At 41.5% G+C, this 17832-nt stretch overlaps 1 protein-coding gene and 1 long non-coding RNA gene across 4 annotated transcripts in view; one reads left to right on the forward strand and one right to left on the reverse strand.

Moving 5' to 3' along the window:
• Window positions 1-17832, reverse strand: part of CUL4B (cullin 4B) — a 71510-nt gene that overhangs the window by 36918 nt on the left and 16760 nt on the right. The window contains exon 2 of one of the 2 annotated variants that reach the window (XM_051827777.3): window positions 10430-10506. The exons of the other annotated variant lie outside the window; for it this stretch is intronic. Coding sequence (XP_051683737.1) covers window positions 10430-10490 — 61 coding nt within the window. The 5' untranslated portion in view covers window positions 10491-10506. The remainder of the gene's footprint in view (window positions 1-10429; window positions 10507-17832) is intronic. 2 annotated transcript variants of the gene reach the window in all.
• LOC149119709 (uncharacterized) overlaps window positions 1-17832 on the forward strand; it is a 29635-nt gene that overhangs the window by 1415 nt on the left and 10388 nt on the right. The window lies entirely within an intron of this gene.

The raw sequence follows: 17832 nt of genomic DNA on the forward strand, positions 1-17832 counted from the left end.
AAGGGTACTACACAAAGCTCATAAAAAAAATGGGATTAAAAGATAAATTTATTTGGGCAAACAGAAAAATTTCAAAATTCATGAATGGTTTCCACATAGTATGCATTTTCCATAAATTTTTTAAGTACTCTTCTAGTTTCAAAATTAATGTCCATAAAAGTACTTTTAACAAATGTACAAAGTGCTGTGGCAAGAGGCAAAACAAGAAATTTGAAGGAACTCTGGAAAAATCAGGGAGTTTGAGAGACACATTTGTGCTGAGTCTCAAAGTGGGAGCTGCCAATAAGACAAGGAAGAGAGTGAAAGGCATTCTGGGCAGTGGAAACATGCACAAAGCAGGGAGTTGTGAAAGGGCCTGGCATGTTTATGGAAACATGGCAACTGCAGTGAGACTGGAAAACAGGATGTCTGGTTGGGACTAAGAAAGATGAGGCTCAAAAGTGCCTAGTAAACCAAGCCAAGAATTTTGGAATCTATCCTGTAGGTTATGTTAGATAGCATGAGACAAGCAAACTGGGCTTTTAAAACAAGGGAGTGGCAAGATTATAGGAGTAGTAAAAGCAGATTGTGTGGTATGGCCTGATTGGTGAATCAGGCCATACCACATAAATCAACTTTGTAACTTTCTTTAAACACTCCCCCCCCCCCTTTTTGGTCTTGAAAAGTCCTTGTAGATTCTCCTGGAAAGGGAGTTCCTTGAGCATTATCAGCCAGTATCTTTGTACTGTTCCAGGATAGCTTGCTGAAAACAGGCTCTAAAGGAATTTTGGCCCCAGGGCCTAGGAAGGGAGGAAAAAAACCCTGAAAGGGGGCAGATGGAAGCACTTTCAAATACACCATACTGTTTTGCTGCCCAAAATGAGATGGTAAGCTTTGAAGGCCAGGGAAGGTGTCCTAAAACATTAAGCCTTTGCTGTGTCTCACATTTCAGACAATGCTGAATAACCTTGTAAATGAAAAATAGAAACTTACTGAATTGACTGTTTCACTGAATGAGGATAAAATAATGCTGTGTGTAAGGGACAAGGTTATTCTAGTTTATGTAAATTCCTTAGGTCTAGAGAAATGCTTGGTATTTTAAAATTATGAGTATCAGTGCTGAAAGGGAATGGACATAAAGATAAGAGAAAGCTGCTTTTGTCATACAAAGATAAACTTTTATACTAACTTGAGGGATATTTGAGGTCTATTTATATTCAACTACATTCTAGTAATAATGGCTCCCAATCTCACATGGTTATCTAAGCCTTCAGTCTTCTGAGTTACATCTTAGTTTTATGAGCACAAATCCTTGGCTCTTGAGCTCTGGCTCACTTGAATGGCCCAGTGGTCTAACCTACTATTTAAGTTCTCCATAAAACAGCATTGGATTTTGTGGAAAAAGTAATTTTTCTTTTTTCCTAAATGATTAATAATAATCTCCCTTTGTCATTTTACAAACTCATTTTATTTTGAACCAGGTCAATCCTCAGATAGGTAATTTTAATACTTTTACATTTTATGACACCGACCATCTTAGATTATTTCTATGCAATTTGTGAGAACTGAAATTTTGCTTTTTCTTGGGCCCTCGGGCCAATTTCTAAAGGACAAAAAAAACCTCCCATGTTACTTTGTAAAGATTTTTTACATCAAGAATCAACTATTTGTAGCTAGTTGTAAGTTTATATTCTGTACACCCAAACATTGCCAAACAATGTTAAACACATTCTCAATATTAAAATACATTTTTCAAGGTTGAACTCACTATAATCAAGATGTATAATGTGGGACACCATACAGTTATAGCCATTATCAGACTAAATCAGATTGGGCACTCAACACATGTTCCATATATAGAATCTTTCGAGCTGGCGCCGTGGCTCAATAGGCTAATCCTCCACCTTGCGGCGCCGGCACACCGGGTTCTAGTCCCGGTTGGGGCGCCGGATTCTGTCCCGGTTGCCCCTCTTCCAGGCCAGCTCTCTGCTATGGCCAGGGAGTGCAGTGGAGGACGGCCCAGGTGCTTGGGCCCTGCACCCCATGGGAGACCAGGAAAAGCACCTGGCTCCTGGCTCCTGCCAGGATCAGCGCGGTGCGCCGGCTGCAGCGGCGGCCATTGGAGGGTGAACCAGCGGCAAAGGAAGACCTTTCTCTCTCTGTCTCTCTCTCTCACTGTCCACTCTGCCTGTAAAAAAAAAAAAAAAAAAAAAAAAAAAAAAGAATCTTTCATCTTGTGAGTTCAACTCATACCTTAGAAACATTAATTAAACTTTATAATACCACCAGATGAGGTGTAGTTATTATTGGCTTCTTTTAACTTCTACTATGAAGGTAAATATATGCATAAAAGAAAAAAATAATGAAAACAGAGGACTAGTTTATCTAAATACTCAGTCCTGTATTCCTATAGGAATATTCCTAAAAAGGCTGTGTATATAACCTGTTTCCCACTTCTGGTCACAGAGTTCTCTCAAGGTGCTTGCTTTTAGGTCCCCTCCAGACATCTCATAGCAGGGGAGTCATTGGATAGACATTCTTGGAAGCCTTATCCAATGAGTGGGATTTTCCTTCAAAATAGGTGAGACTGCTTGCTAAGGAGAATACTAAAAATGTTGGTAAAGCAAGCAATATTTAAGAATGTGTTGAGAAAAGAAAACTAATGGATAAAAGGTATCCATTTTCTCTATCTAGTTTTATGAAAATTATCACTGAAACATGGAAAAACAGAGAAGGCAAACCAAGCATTGTTGAGAAAGGGAAGATTATGACATAGTAAGAGCTTTGTTTTGCTGCTCTGGGATGACTGAGGAGGCTGCAGCTCAAGCAAAGATTATCCAAGTACACAATGAATTAATCCTTTTCCTATCCTAGGGTTACTTTATAAAATCAACGAATTTAATTATAAGAAATGCTGAACTTAAGGTACTGAGTCAAATGTAGATAATATAGATCTCAGATTTTTAATAAGATCTTTTATCTTGTGTGTAAAATTACCTCATCAACCAAAGACTTACTGACTTGGTACATCATCCATTTGAATTCTTAGCCCATTAGCTCACAGATTTTATCTGCTATACCTGTGAAAACATCTGGAAAAAAGATTTAAGGGCTAAAAGTTAGGGACAGTCCACCTTTTTGCGAGGAGGGGATCATACTGGCCCTTGATTACATCTTTTGGTGCTATCAGTCACTGGGCCTATTTTCTGTTCACTGTATTAATGACCCTCACAATTTCTCTGTCCAACCCTGCGTTAATGTTTGGTTTTCTAATGGCATTTAGCTTTTCTTTTTCTCACAAACAAGGCCATTTTAGGTTTAAGTCAGCAGTTCCCAAGTCGGACTGCACAATACAGTTGCCTAGGGAGTTTTTTAAAAGCATCTTTGTCCAGATCCAAACCTAGTCCAATTCAATCAGAATCTCTACAAGGAGGGCCTCAATTATCCATATTTAAGAAGCTGTCTTAATGTCTCCAAAGTTGAGAGACTATAGGTGTAGGTAAAGTAAGTGTGCTGTGTGATTTGAATGGGACTGATAAGCCTTTATACTCCTTTTAATGCCTAAAATTTCACAATTATTTATTCACTCCTCTGGACAAAATCTGCTCTCTTTCTCTATCCTTTTTTCAAATGCAAATTAGCCATGGAGACTTAGTTCCTAACATTTTTTTTAAAAAAGATATATTTATTTGAAAAGCAGAGTTAGAGGGAAAGGGAGAGACAGAGATCTTCTATCCACTGGTTCACTTCCCAAGTGGACGCAATGACCCAGGACTGGGCCAGACCGAAGACAGGAGCCAGGAGCTTCTTCCAGGTCTCCCACATGGGTACAGGGGCCCAAGGAATTGGGCCATCCTCTGCTGCTTTCCCAAGCATATTAGCAGGGAACTAGATTGGAAGTATAGTAGCTGGGACTTGAACAAGCACCCATGTGGGATGCTGGCACTGTAGGCAGTGGCTTAACTCGGTAGGCTGCAACACCGGCCCTAATTCCTAGCCTTTTAAGATGAATGCCTCAGGGCCACCACTGTGGTTTAGTGGGTAAAACTGCTGCCTTCAGTGCCAGGATACCATGTAGGCGCCAGTTTGAATTTGGTTGCTCCACTCCCAGTCCAGCTCTCTGCTATGGCTTGGGAAAGCAGTAGAAGATGGCCCAAGTTCTTGGGCCCCTGCACCCGTGTGGGAGACCCAGAAGAAGCTCTTGGCTTCTGTCTTCAGATTGGCCCAGCTCTGGCTGTTGCGGCCATCTGCAGAGTGATGCAGTGGATGGAAGATCACTCTCTCTTTCTCTCTCTGCCTCTCTGTAACTCTGCCTTTCAAATAAAATAAATAAATCTTTAAAAAAAATTAGCAAACCAATTAAAAAAAAAAAGATGTATGCCCCCTTGGGGAAAAAAGGCTAATGCAAAAGCCTTAAGTATCAGGAGGTAAATAGAACTAGGAGAAGACACTGCAATGGCATGTGGGGAGAGGTAAGGTTACCAAGAAGAGAAGATATGTGAGAGTTCATTTTGCTGCCCTCACAGTACTGCCTAGGTCAATCCTGCTTTGTAATAACAGCATATATAAGATCTAGTCAAATTTTGACAGCTTATCTCTGTGGGCAAAATCATGTGAAAAGAAAATTTAATCTTTTTATAATAAGCAAAGCAAACACAGATATTCAGAGTATAGGTTTAGAGCTATTCATAAATGCCCAACTCATTGTATTGAAGTTTCTATTACCAAGTCATCTATTTTTCCTGATCTCATTACATGGCCTTTATTCCTACCAACAGCCTTATTTCTCTTTCCAGGTCATTTAGTCATTCAAAAAAAACTGTATTGAGCAACTACTCTTGGCCAGGCTTGGTGCTAGGTGCCATGAGGGAATACAGAACTAATACAAAATTCCATTTGTACTTGATTTTAGAGTTTTTCACAGCACTTTCACATACAATCTTATTTTATACTCATAACTACACTGATAGGTTAGAGACCATCCTCATTTTACAAGTGGGAAACATGTTCAGCAAAGGAGGTTAAGATTACTTGCCAAAGTCACAAAGCATAAGGACTTAAACCTAGTTCTTCATCGATTTCAAACATGGTACCTTCCATAGTTTACAATTTTTTAAGGAGACATGCCATAAAATAATCTTTTTTAAGATTTCTTTATTTTGGCTGGCGCCGCGGCTCACTAGGCTAATCCTCCGCCTTGCGGCGCCAGCACACCGGGTTCTAGTCCCGGTCGGGGCGCCGGATTCTGTCCCGGTTGCCCCTCTTCCAGGCCAGCTCTCTGCTGTGGCCCGGGAGTGCAGTGGAGGATGGCCCAAGTCCTTGGGCCCTGCACCCCATGGGAGACCAGGATAAGTACCTGGCTCCTGCCATCGGATCAGCACGGTGAGCTGGCCGCAGCACGCCGGCCGCGGCGGCCATTGGAGGGTGAACCAATGGCAAAGGAAGACCTTTCTCTCTGTCTCTCTCTCTCTCACTGTCCACTCTGCCTGTCAAAAAAAAAAAGAGATTTATTTATTTTATTTGAAAGTCAGAGTTATACAGAAAAGGAGAGGCAGAGAAGGAGAGAGAAAGAGAGAGAGAGAGAGGTCCTCCATCCACTGGTTCACTCCCCAAATGGCCACAATGGTCGGAGTTCTGCTGATCTGAAGCCAGAAAGCAGGAGCTTCCTCCAGGTCTCCCACATGGGTGTAGGGGCCCAAGGACTTGGGCCATCTTCTACTGCTTTCCCAGGCCACAGCAGAGAGCTGGATCAGAAATGGAGCAGCCGGGACTCAAACCGATGCTCAAATGGGATCCTAGCACTGCAAGCAGTGGCTTTACCCTCTATGCCACAGCACCAGTCCTCATAAAATAGTCTTAAGTAATAGATAACACATTCAGAGCCCCACTCACTAGGAGGAAAAAAATGAGGTGTAACAAAACACCTCCTTCATTGGGATGAGCCAAATCCCAGTGCCCAAATGGATTTTCAAGTGTGGATGCAGTTCAGACCGTTATCAAGCAGATAGGACAAAGCAGCAAGCAATGCTCATTTCCAGAGACAGTGGCAATCTGGTTCTAGACAATCAGTCCATTCTCTTGATGGACCCTCAGCCAGTGGTTGATCTTCACAAAAGGTAGAAAGAAGCTCCTTCTCCTGGTCAAATCCAGGCAAACACTAAACAAACCTTGCCTGAGAACCGTTATGATCTGGTCAGTGGGTATAAAGAGACAACTTTTGCCCTCAGTTCTCAATTGGCCTAGTGGGTGAGGCAGATGATTACAGCACAGAGTGATAAACGCTGCTCTGGGAACACGGGAGGGACACCTGGCCCAGCCTAATAGAGTGAAGAAGAGTAAGTGTGTGTGTCTGGTGGTGGTGGTGGTGGTGGTGGTGGAAGGGGATTAAGAATAGCTTCCACAAAAACAAATTCAATTTAAATCCCTGAGGGTGAGTGACAGCCAGGCAAGAGGGAAAGTGAGTAGGGGGCACAGGAAGGACAATAAGGAGCATATTTAAATCCTGAAGGTGAAATAAGTAAAGCATATTTAAGAAATTGCAAGGAGTCTAGTTATTAGAGGGCATAGCTTCAGTCCTAACCAGAAACTCTGAAGAGCGAAGAAGAGAAATCAAGGCAGCATTCTAGTCTCAAATCTGATACAACAGTTCCTAGGGTACTTGCTGTTTGAGCTATGGCTACTGATAACACTTCCCGCCTTGAGCCACACCAGTTCAGGAACTGGACTTACAGGTTGGGTTATTCCTTGGTTATTTACAAGCTAAAAATCACAAAGGGATGGGGTGTGAAACATGGGAACTAAGATAAGGGCAGACTTGATAGTAAGACCACAACACTGGGCAATACTACAATAATGCAGATATGTAGAGCAGGGTTTTGGGATATTACAGCCTGTGGACCAAATCCAGCTGTTTGCCCGTTTTGGTAAATAAAGGTTAATTGGAACACTGCCATACTTATTCCTGTTTATTAATCTGCATATATTCTTCTGTAGCTGCTTTTGTGCTAAACAACAGAATTCAGAGTTGTGACAGACTATATGGCCCACACAACCTAAATTATTTACTATCTAGTTCTTTACAGAAAAAAAATGCTGATCTTTGTACTTGAATATACTAAATCCTAAAAACAGATTTAGAGAATGTTTAGTTGTGGCACAAAGGATAAAGTGATTCAAAATATGCTAAGAATTTTCTATTCTTAGTGTGCATCACCTTTGACATAAACTTGAAGATGGCAAGAGAATATTCTTTGGTAGCTGAATGGCTAAACAAATTGTGTTATATTTATAAGGGAATACCATATAGCATTGAAACATGAATGAATTGCAGTTATATAAGTCTCACAATGTTACATGAAAATAGCAAATCACAGAAGAATACATGTGATTTTATTATAACATTTTGTATAAAGCTCCAAAGTAAGAAAAGCTTCTGGAAACATAACATGGTAAGCTTATTTAAATATAGGAGGGGAAAATAGACAAGATCTGTATGGGAGAACACTCTAGGAGAAATGGGGGTGTGATTTAGGTAGACCCCAAAGCATTGGCAATGTTCTATTTTTTTTTAAGATTTATTTATTTATTTGAAAGTAAGAGTTACAGAGAAAGGGAGAGATAGAGTTCTTCCCTTGGCTGGTTCACTCCCCAGATGGCTGTAATGGCCAGGGCTGGGCCAGACTGAAGATAGGAGCCAGAAGCCAGGAACCAGGAGCTTCCTCCAGGCCTCCCACGAGGGCAGCAGGGGACTAAGCACTCGGGCCATCCTCTGCTACTTTTCCCAGGCCATAATCAGGAAGCTGGATTGGAAGTGAGCTGCCGGGACACAAGCTGGCACCCATATGGGATGCCTGCATCACAGGCGGCAGTTTTACCAGCTATGCCACAAAGCCAGCCACAGTGTTTTAAGTCTTAACCATTATGTCCCATGGTCCTGTATAAAGACTTAAAGTGAGCAATAAGTATATACTTAATGATAATCTTGAAATAAATATTATATCACTGAATATTTGCAGAATTGAAAACTTGGGACTGAGTTAAGCCAAATTATGGGTTTATGAATATTTTATTATGCTCCATAAATTACACATTACATATATTTTTGTATGAAATTACATAACAAACGTCTAAAAGAGTTTAAAGACAGCTAGTGGTAACCTGTTGAACGTAAGAACATATCAGTTTGGAAAAAATAGCTGGCAGAAATGGCAAATGACAACTAGGGCTGATAATCTAAACATACAGGGACTTCATGGAAAATGAAATTAAAATAACTCTATTTTGGTACAAAAATATGTTTACTAGAGGTCTTCAAAAAGTTTGTGAAAAACGCATATTATGAAAAATAAACTATATATGGAGTAACCACTAAAGGGCTTCAAACAGGAAAGGGAGGAACTTGATCATACCAACATTTAGCAATGTTCAGGTCTCAACAATGTTTTACTCCAAAGGTGCTGTTTCCCCTCGCTGCCCCCCCAACTAAACTCATTTCCCAAAGGTAACCTCAGTTAATTGATGATTCTTTTTCTATACATTTACCAACATACAGAGTTTTTCCTTTTAAGAAGAAATGGAGCATACTCTATGAATTGGACTGTACTTTTTGCTTAATTTTATCCCATGGACAGCTTCCTTTTCAGTATACATAGATCTACTTTACTAGCTTTAAAGACAGCACAGTTTACTGTATATGGATGTACATATTCCTAACACTTTAAAAAATGTCATCACTGTTGTTTCTTTTTGTTCTTTTCCTTACTTTTTCCAGACTGACATTCTTTTTTTCAATTATTAGTGTTTGGGAAATTTGGCACACTATTTCTATTCTATACCTTTCAGTTTTGTTTATATATGCATATGATATATGAATACATTATTTTTGTAAGAAATAAATCAAACTGTATGTAAAAATATAGGATAAAAAGTGTAAGTGGCGGCCGGCGCCGCGGCTCACTAGGCTAATCCTCCGCCTAGCGGCGCTGGCACACCGGGTTCTAGTCCCGGTCGGGGCGCCGGATTCTGTCCCGGTTGCCCCTCTTCCAGGCCAGCCCTCTGCTGTGGCCAGGGAGTGCAGTGGAGGATGGCCCAGGTGCTTGGGCCCTGCACCCCATGGGAGACCAGGAAAAGCACCTGGCTCCTGGCTCCTGCCATCGGATCAGCGCGGTGCGCCGGCCGCAGCGTGCTGGCCGCGGCGGCCATTGGAGGGTGAACCAATGGCAAAGGAAGACCTTTCTCTCTGTCTCTCTCTCTCACTGTCCACTCTGCCTGTCAAAAAAAAAAAAAAAAAAAAAAAAAAAAAGTGTAAGTGGCTCTTCTCTGTTGAGCTTGTTACATCACTTCCCTCTGCATTTATGTACATACATACTTGCATACATACAAATAGGAAGCTATGGTATTTTTAAACAAAAATGGTATTATTACTGTACATATGATTCAACAATTTGCTTTTTTCACTTAATACATAGTGGAGACATTTCCATGAGGTCCATATCATTCTTCCTAATGGTTGTATACTATTTCATTCTACTATATTTAACCATTCTCCTATTTTTTGACATTTGGCTACTTGCAGTTTCTTTGTGACTGCAAACATGCTGCAGTGAATATCCTGAAACATATATTTTTGTGTATATATAGAAGTATTTTTAAGGATATATTTGAAGGAATAGAAGTGGGTCAAGTGGAAAGTATACTTAAATTTTTGATAGATTGTCATATTACCTTTCAGAAATGTACCAATATGTGATCCACCTTTTCTGAATGACCACTGATTGCCCCACATCCTTATAAACAATAAACTTTATCAAACATTAAAGTTTTTGATAAGATATTACATGATTCCATTCTTCATTTCAAAGAACAACACAGAAGTGTGCTATTGACCACCATCCCCTGATCCCATTTCTATCTGGAAATTTATTTCCATCTTGCTATTAATTTTTTATTAATCACTTCATTATGTTTGATCTTTTTTGCATTTAAAAAGTTACTTACTTGAAAGATTTATTTAATTTTCAAAATCTTTTGGGAAAATATTTATTTAATTCATTTATTTGAAAGAGTGACAGAGAGGGAGAGAGACAGTCAGAGAGTGAGAGCAAGCTGCCATTCACTGGTTCACTCCCCAAATGGTCGCAATGGCTGGAGCTGGTCCAGGCTGAAGCTAGGTGCCCAGAGATCCATCTGGGTCTCCCACATGGGTGGCAGGGATCCAAGCACTTTGGCCATCTTTCACTGCTTTTCCAGGCACATTAGTAGTGAGCTAGATTGGAAGCAGAGCAGCCGGGACTCCAAGCAGTGCTCTGATATGTTATGCCAGTGTTGCAAGTGATGGCAATGCTCTGTGCAATAATGTCATCTTAAGAATATTTTCTTAATAATTTACTCAAGGTTCTTATATTGTTGACCATTATTTAGACTTAATTGTTTTACTTGTTCATTTACTCACCATCATCATCTTCTATGACCTCATCATCACTCCTTTCCCCTGATTCAGATAAGTGTGACATCCTCTATATTTTGGGGCTGTTTAAAAAACAGAGAATTTACCTTTACAATAACCCTGTCCCATATCTGTATGGTGTTATGGATTCATTTACGCTGGTTTCTCAACCAATTTTATCTGTTAAATTTCGTCAAAAAAATCCTCAAAATTTTGGTCTGTTAATCACACCTTTTCCCATTATCCCTATGGTGTTATTCTTATTTTTCTTCTTTCATTTAAAGCTAATTTGTATAGGAAAACAGATTAGTTCAGACTAATATTTTAAAATACTAGTCTCGCATACCCTTCTAAATTACAAAGGCTTTGGCCTCCACTGATTAAATGCCAAAAAAGACTACCCTTAAAGTGTCCTCCAGCTATTTCTGTAGGTTCTCCAAAATATTATCTCACATGTGACCTGACCCTCGTCACTGACTTCCTCTATTATGGTTTCCTTAGAATAGTCTCAGCACTATAGTTGAGGATCCATCCGTGATTGTAAATTTTCTGGATAGTTTTCTCCAGTTAACTATGACTCTAATGTTTTTCCCTAAATTCCCCACATCATTTAGGTGAGTAAAGGCTAAAACTTTTAACATATGGCTTCTGAACATCTGGAAATAATGAATCTTAGTACAATAGTGAGAATGATTGAAAACTCTCTTAAAATGTGTCTTTGTGGGCCCAAAATGAGGCCCATATGCCTCTGATTTCTAAAAGACACCCTCCCCACATTTTTCAATTTCAAAAGGGCAGCTTAGCTCACCTTGTCACTGAAGGATCAATAGGATTTTGTGGATTTTTTTAAAAAAATTTTTTGGTTGACTGGTTGGCTTCAGTATGCCCAACCTCTCAATACCCAAGGGCTGTGGAGTTCTGAAAACACACTGTCGCCTGGAGCCCTTTCATAAAGCTAGGAGGCTGGACTTCCTGTTATTTTACTGGCTTTCAAGATGATTGACAGCAGTTCTGACCAATCCCTTCAAGGAAAATCCCACTCCACTAACGGGCCTGGTTGGCACTAAAAGCAAACACCAAAAGCAAAAAAGGGTGTGAGAGTGATACAGTTCCCAAAGATCTAGGTTATTCTCTCTTTTATAGTATTACCTATGGTACATCCACAGATAAGCCAAGGATATTCTGTGGAAGATTGACATAGTTCCTAAACCAACACCTATGAGGAGAGATGGTCGTCCTTACAAACTGGATAGTAGTGAAAGCCCTGACTCTAGTCTCTTCTGCCACCACTCCAGGGGGATTGGAGGGATGGAACACTTCCCAATTGTGGTAAATAGGTGTGGGGGGCAGGGGAGAGGTGGAGGGTGAAGGAGGTAGAGGGACAGGAGGGCAGTGGGGGAGGTAGGGGGAAAGGTAGAGGATTCAAAATAGCAGGGAGTCTCTATGGCTTTCCAAAGGTGGAAGCCTAGGCTCTCCAACTCAGCTGCTGCTAGGATGGGTGTTACGCCCGACCCACTGCAGTGGCATATGGCTACAGTAGATCGGCTATCTAAAATTTTCTGGGGCTGGCGCTGTGGCTTAACAGATGAAGAGCATCCCCTATGGGCACTGATTGGACTCCTGGCTGCTCCACTTCCAATCTAGCTCCCTGCTAGTGCATCTGGGAAAGCAGCAGCAGAAGACCCAAGTACTTGGGGCCCTGCACCCATGTGGGGGAGATCCAGATGAAACTTGTGTCTCCTTCCTGGCCTGCACCTGGCCCAAACCTGGCTATTGCAGCCATTTGGGGAATGAGCTGGGGGATGGAAGATTCATTCTCATTCTCTCTCTCCTCCTCCTCCTCCTCTCCTCCTCCCCTCCCCTCCCCCTCCCCTCTCCTCTCCTCTTCTTTCTCTCTCCTCTTCTCTTCTTTCTCTCTCTCTAACTCTGCCTTTCAAAAAATAAAATTTTCTGTATCACTGATCCTTGGTCTCTAGAGACCAATTTCGTTGGAGCTTTGTCTGTGCCTGTTGGTGTTTCACACAAAACTTTTTCCATTGTTGTGAAATACATACATATGTTTCCATTTCTGTAATTGCTAGGATAAGACAAAACTATTGAAATGTAATAATAGAATGTTAATTGTAAAATCTAGGTGGTGAGTGTTTTGGTGTTCACTGTAAAATTTTTAAAACTTTTCTGCATGTTTGAAAATTTATTTTTTATAGAGAGGAGGAGGGAGAGAGAGATCTTCCATCCACTGGTTCACTCCCCAAATGGCCACAGCATCCTGGGCTGGGCCAGACCTCAGCCAGAAGCCAAGAGCTTCTTCCAGGTCTCTCACTTGGGTGCAGGCACACAAGCTCTTGGGCCATCTTCCACTGCTTTCCTCAGCACATTATCAGGAAGCTGGATTGGAAGTGGAAGAGCCAGGACTGGAACTGGTGCCCATATGGGATGCCGGCGCTGCAGGCCAAGGTTTTTCCTTCATTTGCCTCCCAGCACCAGCCTATGTTTGAAAATTTCTATAATAGATGTTGGAAAATGAAACAAAAGGGAGCAATTCTATAATAGTTAAAGAAAAATTCAAACTGAAAGTAGATAATTGTAAAAATTAAGAGAAAGAGGGGCCGGCACCATGGCACACTAGGTTAATCCTCCACCTGTGGCACCAGCATCCCATATGGACACCGGTTCTAGTCCTGGTTGCTCCTCTTCCAGTCCAGATCTCTGCTGTGGCCTGGGAGGGCAGTGGAATATGGCCCACATCCTTGGGCCCCTGCCACCGCATGGGAGACCAGGAGGAAGCACCTGGCTCCTGGCTTTGGATCGGCGCAGCTTTGGCCGTTGTGGCCACTGGGGGAGTGAACCAACAGAAGGAAGACCTCTCTCTCTCTCTCTCTCACTGTTTGTAACTCTACCTGTCAAATAAATAAATAAAAATCTTAAAAAAATTAAAAGAATAAGCAAGGAAGCACGAGGATGGGAGGGGAGAGTAGGGTAGGAAGTATCACTACATCCCTGAATCTGTATGTATGAAATACATGAAATTTGTTCACCTTAAAGGTTTTTTTTTACAAAATAAAATATTTTAAAAAAAGAAAAGAAATTTGGATCCCATCCTCATCAGCATGCGATTGCTGAAGCCTGCCTTAAGTTTTTTAATTTATTGCTTCTTGGTCTTTTGGCTACAATAAAATGAGAAGAAAAAAAGTATGCCATGGGGTTCGGTATATTTATCTTACATTTGACTTGATTAATTAGGGCCCTTGTTTGCAAGTGACAAAAACTCAACTTCCATAAGCTTAAGAGGGAAATGGAGATTATTAGTTTATGCAACTGAAGGGACAGTTCAGATCGCAGACCCAGCCACATCCAGGAATTCAAACACTATCTAGGTTCTCATTCCATCTCTTCATCTCCCATCTCAGCTTTCCTCTGTATTGCCTCATTCTCTAAGAATCTTTCTTCTATATGATAGAGACATAATATAGCTATCAACTGTTCTGGGGTCACACCCTTACTGTGCAAGAGCCGAAGAAAAGGAAGATCTACTTCTTAACTGCTGATTTGGAAAACTCCAAGGGAGGTTTTATATCTCTGGCCTGAGTCTCATGTCTACCTCTTGGAGTTGCCAGTGGGTCCAGTGGTGTTTGATATGATAATCAATCATCCATCGGGGGTTAGCTGCCTAGCCATGGGGAGGCAGGGGAAGGTTCCTCACTAGGACTACTTTTTTTTTTTTTTTGGACAGGCAGAGTGGATAGTGAGAGAGAGACAGAGAGAAAGGTCTTCCTTTTGCCGTTGGTTCACCCTCCAATGGCCGCCACGGCTGGCGCACTGAGGCCGGTGCACCGCGCTGATCCAAAGGCAGGAGCCAGGTACTTATCCTGGTCTCCCATGGGGTGCAGGGCCCAAGGACTTGGGCCATCCTCCACTGCACTCCCTGGCCACAGCAGAGAGCTGGCCTGGAAGAGGGGCAACCGGGAAAGAATCCGGCGCCCCGACCAGGACTAGAACCCGGTGTGGCAGCGCCGCTAGGTGGAGGATTAGCCTATTGAGCCGTGGCGCCGGCAGGACTACGTTTTAAGGACACTGAAGGAGTAGCAGAATTCTAAAGGAAGAGGACTGCTGTTACTAGAAGCAGGGAGGAAAGGAACAAACCAAAACAACAGATGTCCACTGCGTGAACTTTTTAATGATTTAAAATTATATTTCTTGGATTCTCAGTATATATTATTATATCATCTGTAAATAATTAAACTTTTTCTTTTTTAGATTTATATACCTTATTTCATTTTCTTGCCTTATTACATGTGAGAACCTTCTAAAACATTATAGTGGACATCTGTGTTTTATTCCTGAATTTCAGGGGAAATGGCTTCAGTATGATGCTTGCCGCTGGTTTCATGATAACTCGGCTATGTTTGCAAAGTTCTTTTCTATTCCCATTGCACTTAGAATTTTTATAAGAAATCGCTGCTGATTTTTATCCAGTGTCTTGGCTATCCACTGACAGATAAGACTACATCAAGGGGCTGGCGCTGTGGCACAGCAGGTTAACGCCCTGGCCTGAAGCGCCAGCATTCCATATGGGCGCCGGTTCGAGACCCGGCTGCTCCACTTCAGAGCCAGCTCTCTGCTATGGCCTGGGAAAGCAGTAGAGGATGGCCCAAGTCCTTGGGCCCCTGCACCCATGTGGGAAACATAGAAGAAGCTCCTGGCTCCTGGCTTCAGATCAGCACAGCTCCAGCCATTGAGGCCAATTGGGGAGTGGGTGTAAGACTTCTTTCTCTCTCTCTCTCTGCTTCTCCTCTCTCTGTGTAACTCTGACTTTCAAATAAATAAATACATCTTTAAAAAAGACTACATCAAAATTTAAAATTTTGTAAGGAGAATATTAAAGTACAGAAATGACCCAAAAGCAATAAGGAAGAGGAAAAACTGGACGATAGATTCCACTTTCCATGAAACTAGGAGGTAACTCTCACATAAAGTACAAGAATATGAAAAGCAAATGGATATGTGACTGGCTGATACTAGCTAGCATCATCAGAAGCACTCACAATATGTAACAGGCTATTCTAAATGCTTATATATGTTACCCAGGAAAAGATGTTTATTATTTGTAGAAACTGAACCAGAGTCAACTGGATGCTCATTATACAGCTAGTTCTGTTTGTAAAAATTTATTGAACTGTACACTTCTGAATGTGTATTTTGTGTATGTTATTTATCAATTTAAAAGTATTAAATATAGACTGAAAACAAATAAATGAAAATGAACCAGAAAGACTATAGACTTGCTGAGAAATAAGGGTAATGGAGTATGGTAGACTGAAAATAAACAGAATAGATTGAAGTTTGGGAATTCTACTTCTCACATAAAGGTCCAGGAGTATAAGAAGCCAGACAAATTTTTAAATATTTAAAGGGGGGCTGGCATTGTGACATAATGGGTTAAGCCACCCCCTACAATGCTGGCATCCCTTACGGGTGCTGGTTCATGTCTTGGTTGCTCTATTTCCGATCTGGCTCCCTGCTAATGCACCTGGGAAAGCAGTGTAAGATGGCCCAAGTTCTTGAGCCCTGCCACCCATATGGATACCCGGATGAATCTCCTGGCTCCTGACTTACTCCTAGCCATCAGAGCCATTTGGAGAGTGAACCAGCCAATGAAAGATCTCTCTCTCTCTCTCTCTCGCTCTCGCTCTCTCTCTCTCCAGCTCTCCTTCTCTGTAACTCTTCCTTTCAAATAAACAAATTATTTTTTAAAAAGGGTTTTGAAGCATTTTTAATTATTTTACCATTTGATACTTTTTCATGTTAATGTGATATTAATACAAAGAACAGATTTAATGTAGTTCATAGATACAGTTCTAAGAATATAATGATATTACCCTCTCCCCTTCACTCTCTCTTTTTTTTTAGTTTTTGAGATAACATTTTTAAATTTACATTACAGTTGGGGCTGGCGCCGTGGCACACTAGGTTAATCCTCTGCCTGCAGCACTGGCATCCCATATGGGCGCTGGTTCTAGTCCCGGTTGTTCCTCTTCCAGTCCAGCTCTCTGCTGTGGCCTGGGAGGGTAGCGGAGGATGGCCCAAATACTTGGGCCCCTGCACCCACATGGGAGACCAAGAGGAGGCACCTGGCTCCTGGCTTCGGATCAGCATAGCTCCGGCCGTTGTGGCCATTTGGGAAGTGGGCCAACGGAGGGAGGACCTCTCTCTCTCTCTCTCTCTCTCTGTAACTCTGTCAAATAAATAAATAAAAAGTCTTTATAAAACATTTACATTACAGTCAAAGGCTTAATGCTCCATTGGGTTTAAAGGGTTTAAAGACAAAGATTTAAGCTATCCTTTTCTGGAGAACTGAACCACCCTGTGAGAAGACTATTGATACCTCAACAAAAAGGATCCTGCGTCCAATTACCATACCTGTCTCTTCCACGAAGAACTGCCAATCAGCTTTTTATTCCTTCACTATTAAATAAGTAGGTACTTCTAAAGGTTCATGGAAAAATAGAATAAGAGATGTTTATTTTGGAGCAAAAAATTTTGAAGGCCATGTATTTTTTTCACAATACACATTTTAAAAGAAGATTATTTTATTTGAAAGGCAGAGATACAGAGAGAGGGAGAGACTGACAAAGAGATCTTCCATCCACTGGTCCACTCCCCAGATGGCCACAATGGCCAGGTCTGGGTCTAGCCAAAGGCAGAAGCTTCATCTTGGTCTTCCACATGGGTCCAAGTACTTGAGCCATCTTCTGCCGCTTTCCCAGGCACACTAGCAGGGAGCTACATCAGAAGTAGAGCAGCCAGGACTCAAACTGGTATCCAAATGGGACTTGAATTCTAGCCCATAATACACATTTTTCATAAGCTTTTTGAATATCTTTCATGAATGATTTAAAAAATTTTTTACACCAAAATAAACTTTATTTATAATTCCATTTTTCTTGGACTTTTGAAGTGTGCACACTCTGGGAAGCAGCAAGCAATGAATGATTTGTGTAGTTGAGGCCCTGCCAACCATGTAGGAGATCTAGATGGAGTTCCTGGCTCCAGGTTTTGGCCTGAGCTAACCCTGGCTGTTGTGGGCATTTGGAAGAGTGAACTAGAGGATGGAGGATCTCTCTGTCTCTGATTCTTTATACCTTTCATATAAACAAAAAAATTTAAATTTAAAACACAAGACTTTCCCACTAAAGAAAGTGAATTGGCTGCTCCATTTATGATTTAGCTCCCTGCTGATGTGTCTGGGAAGGCAGCAGAAGATGGCCCTAGTACTTAGACCCCTGCCACCTGCATGGCAGACTAGATGGATTTTCAGATTCCCGTCTTTGGCCTGGCCCACGCTGGCTATTGTGGCCATTTGGGGATTGAACTATGGATGGAAAATCTCTCTCTCTCTCTCTATCTTC

Source organism: Oryctolagus cuniculus, chromosome X (assembly GCF_051225735.1).
Source record: "Oryctolagus cuniculus isolate XC-2025 breed Fujian yellow rabbit chromosome X, ASM5122573v1, whole genome shotgun sequence".
Lineage (NCBI taxonomy): Eukaryota > Metazoa > Chordata > Mammalia > Lagomorpha > Leporidae > Oryctolagus > Oryctolagus cuniculus.